This window comes from Lipotes vexillifer, unplaced genomic scaffold (genome assembly GCF_000442215.2).
Source record: "Lipotes vexillifer unplaced genomic scaffold, Lipotes_vexillifer_v1.1 scaffold299, whole genome shotgun sequence".
Taxonomy (NCBI): Eukaryota; Metazoa; Chordata; class Mammalia; order Artiodactyla; family Lipotidae; genus Lipotes; species Lipotes vexillifer.
The window spans coordinates 2,874,823-2,883,465 of record NW_006784347.1 but is presented as its reverse complement, the minus strand read 5'-3'; the positions used below and the strand labels follow the sequence as shown (position 1 = coordinate 2,883,465).

Sequence of the window (8,643 nt, the reverse complement as noted above, 5' to 3'; positions counted from 1 at the left end):
TCTTTCTTTCTCTTTCCCTTCCTTCCTTTCTTTCTTCTCTATTTTTTGTACTTGTCACCAGCTTTATGCAGGTCTTTTTCCTCAGTACTGAAATACTTTCAGTTGTCTCTTAATTTTATCTTTCCCTTCATTCTGTGCCACATACTAATTACATAAAAAGTTTCCTAAAATACTGCTTTAAACATCTTAGAAACTTTATGGTTTTAAATCCTTATTTTTTGAAGGTTTTTTGTAAATTAGACCCATCTTAGATTTTCAAATTTATGTATTTCATCTTTCAAAGATATTGGGCACTTTCCTACTTTTTTTCATGTTATGCTTTACTTTAGCGCTCCGTATTTTATCACTTTTTTTTTTAATTGAATTCCACCTATGCGTTATTTCTCGAGTTTTATACTCAAATCCCATCTTCTCCTTATAAGCACTCTTTGGTTAGCCTAAACAGGAAAAATGCTCCCTTCTCAGAATTCCTGTGGCACCCCATTCTGCACCAAAAAAGGAGAGTAAATTCTGTATAACGCTATATACATATAACACCATATACACACACACACATATATATATATATACACACACACACATATATATATATATATACATATATATATATATAGTGTTATACATAAAGCCATTTATTATATGGTTGTTTGCTTGTCACATTTTCCTTGTTAAGTTGTAAGCCTATAGGGAGAAAGGGACACTGTCTTTCTGAGCTAACTGTAGCATTGGTTCTCAAAGCAATGCTACAGTTAACTCAAACCTATGATCACAACCTATACATTTATATTTGCAACACTACTGTGCAAATGAATAGATAACAAACTTAGATATGAAAAATCCCAGCATATCTAAATACAAGTGATTTAGACTAAGGTAGGAATAACCTTCACAGTGCTCTAATTCATTTTTTTAAAGTTGTTCACAGCTACTTTATCTAGTGACTAAATGCTGGGATACTCCATTACTTGAGACTTCGTTTAATCATGACACCAAGTTTGAGAATTGTTTTACATATTAAAAATGAATATTTCATTAACAGGCAAATTTTAATGTAGGGCTAAACTCTTAGTAACTGATTATAAACTTATGAATGTCTTCACGTTGGGATTTTATTGCTTGTATTTAATCCTTTTTTTAAAATAAATTTATTTTATTTTATTTACTTTATTTTTGGCTGCGTTGGGTCTTCGTTGCTAGACATGGGCTTTTCTGTGGTTGCAGCGAACAGGGGCTACCCTTCATTAGCGGTGCGCGGGCTTTTTACTGCAGTGGCTTCTCTTGTTGTGGAGCACGGGCTCTAGGCGCGTGGGCTTCAGTAGTTGTGGCACACAGGCTCAGTAGTTGTGGCTCACGGGCTCTAGAGCACAGGCTCAGTAGTTGTGGCTCACGGGCTCTAGAGCACAGGCTCAGTAGTTGTGGCGCACAGGCTTAGTTGCTTCGCGGCATGGGGGATCTTCCCGGACCAGGGCTTGAACCCATGTCCCCTGCATTGGCAGGTGGATTCTTAACTGCTACGCCACCAGGGAAGTCCTGTATTTAATCTTAAAAATGATAATTTGCAAAATTAATTCCATTTTCTTGTAGGGCACTGTAAATTGGTCTGTTGATGACATTGTCAAAGGCATAAATAGCAACAATTTGGAAAGCCAGCTCCAAGCTACTCAAGCTGCTAGGTAAGCCTTGTCTGCTATAGCATGGGTAACCTAAGAAATCAGCCTTTTTACATTTTTTGGTGGGAAAGTGATGAGCAGGTGGTGTGGGTAAAGTGAAGGTTAAGCCAGGCCTAGGCCTATTTTCATTAGAATCTTCCCTTAGGAGGATGTAAAATTTTCTGTAATTGCCTAAATTCCATCTACCTCTAGTGATAATCACTGTTAACCTTTTGGTGTACTTTTTAACAAAATTACAAAGTTTTTGTCAGAGTGGCATTTCAAGTCAGTGTCAGGGAAAGGAGGAATTATTCAGGAAGTGGGATTAGCTATCCCTAATAGCTATTGGGAAGGAGGTGCTATTCCATTTATTTAGAATGGTCCATCCATTTAGGAAATAAATATATGTAGACTCTTACTTCCCACCATACACAAATATTTGTGATATCCATAATAGAAAGGATTAATAATTTCTGTAGCTTGACAGTGTGGGGAAAAGCAAATCCAGTTGACAAATGATCATGGAAAAGATGTTTAGCTTCACTAGTGGTCAGAGAAATGCAAATTAAATGAACAATGAGAGTGCAATGCTATCAGATTGTCAAAGTTTTTAAAAAGTGATAAGATCTAAAGTAGATTTCTGCAGAGGTGCAATAAGAAGGTTCTACATTATTGGTAATATCTCAGTTTTGGAAAAAAAAGTAGTTTACGACGCAACTTACGGTAGCACCATGCAGCCAGTCTGCTCAGCTCCTCTTAGATTCCAGTATGTCTCAGCATTTAGTGCTTTACTGTAAAAGGTTGTTTAAAGTTCTAAACTCTTGAGTTGTGTTTTAATTGTTTTTTTATATGAACGTGTTTTGATAATCACCTTCAATTTTTGTTTCTCTTTTTGCTTACCCTTAGGAAGCTGCTTTCCAGGGAAAAACAGCCCCCTATAGACAGCATAATCCGGTCTGGTTTGATTCCAAAATTTGTGTCCTTCTTGGGCAGAACTGATTGTAGTCCCATTCAGTTTGAATCTGCTTGGGCCCTCACTAACATTGCTTCCGGGACATCAGAACAGACCAAGGCTGTGGTAGATGGAGGTGCTATCCCAGCCTTCATTTCTCTGTTGGCATCTCCCCACACTCACATCAGTGAACAAGCTGTATGGGCTCTAGGAAACATTGCAGGTACTTGGATTTAAAATTCTTTTGACTGAGTGTCTTCAGTCATACTGAGGTTAGTAGAAGTGCATTGTCATAAGTAATAGTGACGTCTGTGTCGGGTTTTGAACTTACTTGCTTCCAGTGCATATAAGGGGTGGAAGTGGCATCTAATTTAAGGAATTACTGAGAGTGTTTTCTTTGCGTCAGGACACTGGTGCACTCAGTCACTGAAATTGATGGTGCTAGACAAGTAGTTACGGTTAACTTTGCCTTTTTTTTTTTTTTTTTTTTTTAAAGGTGATGGCTCGGTTTTCCGAGACTTGGTTATCAAGTATGGTGCAGTTGACCCGCTGTTGGCACTTTTGGCGGTTCCTGATTTGTCATCTTTAGCGGTAAGTTACTTAACATACATCAAGTTATTCATTGATTCTAATTTTCCCACCTTCTTAAAAAACAGAGCACTTCATTGCATTTTTCTTTTCCCCTAGTGTGGTTACTTACGTAATCTTACCTGGACACTTTCAAATCTTTGTCGCAACAAGAATCCTGCACCCCCCTTAGATGCTGTGGAGCAAATTCTTCCTACTTTAGTTCGTCTCCTGCATCACGATGATCCAGAAGTTTTAGCTGATACCTGCTGGGCTATTTCCTACCTTACCGATGGTCCAAATGAACGGATTGAAATGGTTGTGAAAACTGGAGTTGTACCCCAACTTGTGAAGCTTTTAGGAGCTACTGAATTGCCAATTGTGGTAAGTTAACTTTCAGGTGAGAATATAAACTATAAGGAGCATAATCAATTGGTACTAATATTGACATATTGTCTATTTTAGGCCATAAAACGAGCCGCTTGTCAAAACTTTTAGGGTATAGAGGTTTTGAGCAGTGCTGGAAAAGATAAAAGATAACCGCCAATGTCAACATTTTTTTCCTTTTCAGACTCCCGCGCTAAGAGCCATAGGGAATATTGTCACTGGGACAGATGAACAGACTCAGGTTGTAATAGATGCAGGAGCACTTGCCATCTTTCCCAGCCTGCTAACAAACTCCAAAACTAATATTCAGAAGGAAGCTACGTGGACAATGTCAAACATCACAGCTGGCCGCCAGGACCAGATACAGCAAGTTGTAAATCATGGATTAGTCCCATTCCTTGTTGGCGTTCTCTCTAAGGTAATGAAGCCTTAGGACTTAATAAGGGATTGTTAGTGTTTATGGACAGGCACTTGGTAGATTCTTAATGTACTACTGTTAAGTTCTACTTAACTGCCTTTGCTAAATAATAGTCATTTATTTTACTTAAGCTTGGATAGAACCAGTTGGTAGTTTTAGTCACCGTTTTTCTAAAACAGTACTTTTGGAATCTTATTTTTATGACCATTCTGAAATAAACCTGTTTCCTTATGTTAATTAGGCCGACTTTAAGACGCAAAAGGAAGCTGTATGGGCTGTGACCAACTACACAAGCGGCGGAACAGTTGAGCAGATTGTATACCTTGTTCATTGTGGCATAATAGAACCGTTGATGAACCTCCTAACTGCGAAAGACACTAAAATTATTCTGGTTATTCTGGATGCCATCTCAAATATCTTTCAGGTAAGTCTTAAGAAGGTGGCATGTGTTTGAATTTGGACTTGATAATCGGTTAGCTATGTAGGTGACGGGGGTGGGGGCAGCTGAGCTTACTCAGGGGGCCACAGAATCAGAGACATTTATGGGGGCCACACTCTTGATAAAAGGTGTGACAACGGATTATAAGAGAGATAAAGGAGATGACAGGTGAATGATGTCACCAGAATTGAGGTCAGGTACATATGTGGACACTATTCATACCTATTTATTTTGTCAAGAAGTTTTAATTCCCCAGTTTCATACTGAATTTTGGTGAAATTAAATTTAAATGACCTAGTTAATTATATTTTTCTTCTGGTTCCGTTCCTAATTGATCCAAGCATGCTAGCACAGGGCACTTGTCATAGTGTTTGGTGGTAGGTAGGTCTTACTCAGCAACTTTAAACTTCAGATTATGGAAATTTGTACATATCAAAGTTGAGTTTAGAATAATGATCCCTAGTGTATCCATCACCTAGAATAAATAATTGTCAACATTTGCCCTCTTTTTCTACTCACCTTACCTAAAATTTTATTTTTTAAAAAATTAATTAATTTATTTTTGGCTGCATTGGGTCTTCGTTGCTGCGCGCGGGCTTTCTCTAGTTGCGGCAAGTGGGGGCTACTCTTCGTTGCGGTGCACGGGCTTCTCATTGCGGTGGCTTCTCTTGTTGTGGGGCACGGGCTCTAGGCACATGGGCTTCAGTAGTTGTGGCATGTGGGCTCAGTAGTTGTTGCTCACGGGCTCTAGAGCGTAGGCTCAGTAGTTGTGGTGCACGGGCTTAGCTGCTCCACGGCATGTGGGATCTTCCTGGACCAGGGCTTAAACCTGTGTCCCCTGCTTTGGCAGGCGGATTCTTAACCGCTGCGCCACCAGGGAAGCCCTAAAATTTTATTTTGAAGGAAGTAAGTCATTTCATTTTTAAAAATTTATGTTTCTTCTAAAAGTTGAGAACTTTAAAACATATTTAGCCACAATATCATTCTTACACCTAAAAGGTTCTTGATATCATCAGATAATCTAGTCCAGGGAATTTGTTTTTACATACCATAGGCCCTCTTTACTCTTGGACAATGGTTCTCTTCCTTGACTACATACATTTTGGGATTATCTGGGGTGCTTTTACACTAGTAATTTCCAATTCCCATCACAGACCAATTGAACCTGGATATACCATCATTTTTAAAGTTGCCAAGGTGATTTTGATGCACAGAAAAGGTTGAGAACTGTACTACGATCTTTGTGGCTGAAGGCTACAGAAGTAGTTGTTAAGAGCAAGTACAGGTCTGATTCCCCTGAACTTTTAAAAAATGTAAAATGTAGATAAAAATGGAGATAGTTTTATCTCATAGGATTATGGAAGGAACTGTTATGTTTATTTCTGTCTGATATATATTGATAGTCAAACGTAGACATTGTTTTCTTCATTAAAACAGAACATTCAAAGTTTAAGCTACTAAACTTGGAAATTTATTTTAGGCTGCTGAGAAACTAGGTGAAACTGAGAAACTTAGTATAATGATTGAAGAATGTGGAGGTCTGGACAAAATTGAAGCTCTACAAAACCATGAAAATGAGTCTGTGTACAAAGCTTCATTAAACTTGATTGAGAAGTATTTCTCTGTGGAGGTGAGTAACCTGGTAATGTTAATAAGCACTGGGAAAATACACACTTAGGATTAAGCCCGTAAGATTTTTTTTTCCTCATACTTTTTTAATGAGCCCTGATAAATACAGTAAAATATTAGTGTAAGTAGGAGATGATATACATATTTGCTCCTTTAATGTTTGGCTTGATGATAATACCATCTTTGTAATATCTTTGAGATATTAAAAAGTCACCAATTTACTTTCGAATGAAAAGCCTCACGAATCTTAGAATATCTTTTTGTTGTTGTTGTTTAATTTATTTATTTGGTTGTGCTGGGTCTTAGTTGTGGCATGCTTGTGGGCTCCGGTTCCCTGACCAGGGATCGGACCTGGGCTCCCTGCATTGGGATCGCGGAGTCTTAACCACTGCGCCACTAGGGAAGTCCCATGAATCTTGGAATATCTTGAGACTGAGTTTGTGTAGGAGTTGGAGAAGTAGGCCGACCCCACAGCCATCCTCTGGCCTAATCGGTTTTGCTCTTGCCTACTGAAAAGTGACAGGTTAAAAAAATCTCTGTTTTTCTTTTAATTGTAGAAGCTTTCTTTAAAAATTTTTTTCTTTTAATATTATAATTTTTTATTGAAGTATTGTTGATTTACAATGTTGTGTTAATTATTGCTGTACAGCAAAGTGATTCAGTTATGCATATATATATATATATATATATATATATTCTTGTTTGTATATATTCTTTTCCACTATGGTTTATCATAGGATATTGACTATAGTTCTCTGTGCTGTACAGTAAGAACTTGTTGTTTATTCATTTTATGTATAATAGCTTACACTTAATGCCAGCCTCTCACTCCATCCTTCCCCCATCCCCCTCCCTCTTGGCAACCACCAGTCTGTTCTTGATGTCTGTGATTCTGTTTCACAGATAGGTTCATTTGTGTCGTAGTTTAGATTCCACATGTAAGTAATATCATACAGTATTTGTCTTTCTGACTTATTTCACTTAGTATGATGATCTCTAGTTGTATCCATGTTGTAGTAGCATTTCTTAACCCATTCAGAACCTTCCCCTCTCAGGCAAGTTCTGTATCCCTCCCTCCACTATTTGAGATATTGAAGTGTGTTTCAGGATTAAAGGTGAAATACACAAATGAAGGCTTTAAGAGTGAATACCTTATAGGCATTATGCTAAGTGAAATGAGTCAGATAGAGGAAGACAAATACCATAAGATCTCTCTTACATGTGGAATGTTAAAAAACACACACACACAAGCTCATAGATATGGAGAACAGATTGGTGGTTGCCAGAGGTGGGAGAAATGTGTAAACTTGTTTTTGTTTTTAGCCTAAATAAATTGAGATAAAAGAAGAAAAAAGAATAAATATAGACTTCTAGGCAGCTACCTCTTAGAAATGTGCCATATTTATGGGATTATATTGTTTGTTTTTAAATACTTCCAGGAAGAGGAAGATCAAAATGTTGTGCCAGAAACTACCTCTGAAGGGTATACATTCCAAGTTCAGGATGGCACTGCTGGGACCTTCAACTTTTAGATTGTACATCTGAGGCATAATGTTGTTTGTTGTGTACTATGTTTGGTAGAAGTTTGTCTTACTGTTTCTCTACTAAGAACTCTTTACACGTGGTTTGTTATTGTAGCACTTTTTACAAAGAAACTATACTTGAACAGTTCCAAACTGTACATACTGTATGAAGCTTCTCCTCTCAGTGGGTTTCTTATTTCTATGTGGAATTTCATATCTTGCAGTGTCCTGTAAATAAAGATTAAATTCCACCCTTTTCTTTACTTCACCATGCCGATGTGTTACTTTCTAATTTAGAGCTCTTAAAGGCTGCAAATGAAGGGGAGCTGAATTGAACGGATGCGACCCTAACCAGGGGTGTAGTTTTGGTTGCAGACATCATTTAATGTAAGGTTTGTTATGTCATCAAGGATACAAGATTGATAACTTCCTGCCCACTTCTGAATTCTGGCTTTGCTCCAGGCTGCTTCCCCTCTTGGTTGGTGAAAATGGCCATTGGCACTTTGAGTCTTCACATCCATTTCACACCAGTCAGAAAAATTTTTTTCACAAGTTTTCACCAAAGAACAAATAAAATTTCGCAGAAGCCCTGAGCCAATGTCTTCTCAAGGCTGACTGGCCAGGGAGATGGGATAAAAATCTTAAATTTAATCATAAATTTCTCCTGGAGCTACAAGTGGAATTCATTCCTCTGAAATTTCAAGGCTGAAAGTGGTTTCAAGGCTGCACCTTGGCATCAACTGGGAAAGTTTAATTGGTAAGGGGTGGGGTTGAAATAGTGTACTTAAGTTTTTAATTTAATCCCCAGGTGGTCCATCTGTGCAGCCTGGGTTGTGAAAGCCACTACTTGAAAGAGTTGCTACGCTGTTAGCAGAAAAGGAAGGGGTTGGGGGGTGGAGTGTTAGCTACAGTATCCCAGAAGTCTCAGGAAAACGAAATGCATCTTTAAAGTATAACTGTTAGTTTCTGCCTTTTTAAAAAAATTTATTTATTTTTGGCTGCTTTTTTGACTGGTGGAAAAGTGATGAGCAAAGCCTCCACTGCCTTTTTCCACCACAGAAGATAAAAGCTGGGACTTC

General features: G+C 38.0%; 1 protein-coding gene across 2 annotated transcripts in view; it reads left to right on the top strand.

Annotated features, from left to right (window-relative positions):
• The window catches only part of KPNA2 (karyopherin subunit alpha 2), a 10,557-nt gene extending 2,725 nt beyond the window's left edge, over positions 1–7,832 (top strand). For both annotated transcript variants that reach the window (XM_007456783.1, XM_007456782.1), the window contains 8 exons: positions 1,585–1,673; positions 2,556–2,824; positions 3,098–3,192; positions 3,289–3,552; positions 3,740–3,973; positions 4,215–4,397; positions 5,893–6,042; positions 7,481–7,832. In XM_007456783.1, coding sequence (XP_007456845.1) covers positions 1,585–1,673; positions 2,556–2,824; positions 3,098–3,192; positions 3,289–3,552; positions 3,740–3,973; positions 4,215–4,397; positions 5,893–6,042; positions 7,481–7,573 — 1,377 coding nt within the window. In that variant the 3' untranslated portion in view covers positions 7,574–7,832. The remainder of the gene's footprint in view (positions 1–1,584; positions 1,674–2,555; positions 2,825–3,097; positions 3,193–3,288; positions 3,553–3,739; positions 3,974–4,214; positions 4,398–5,892; positions 6,043–7,480) is intronic.
• Positions 7,833–8,643: the final 811 nt, after the last annotated feature.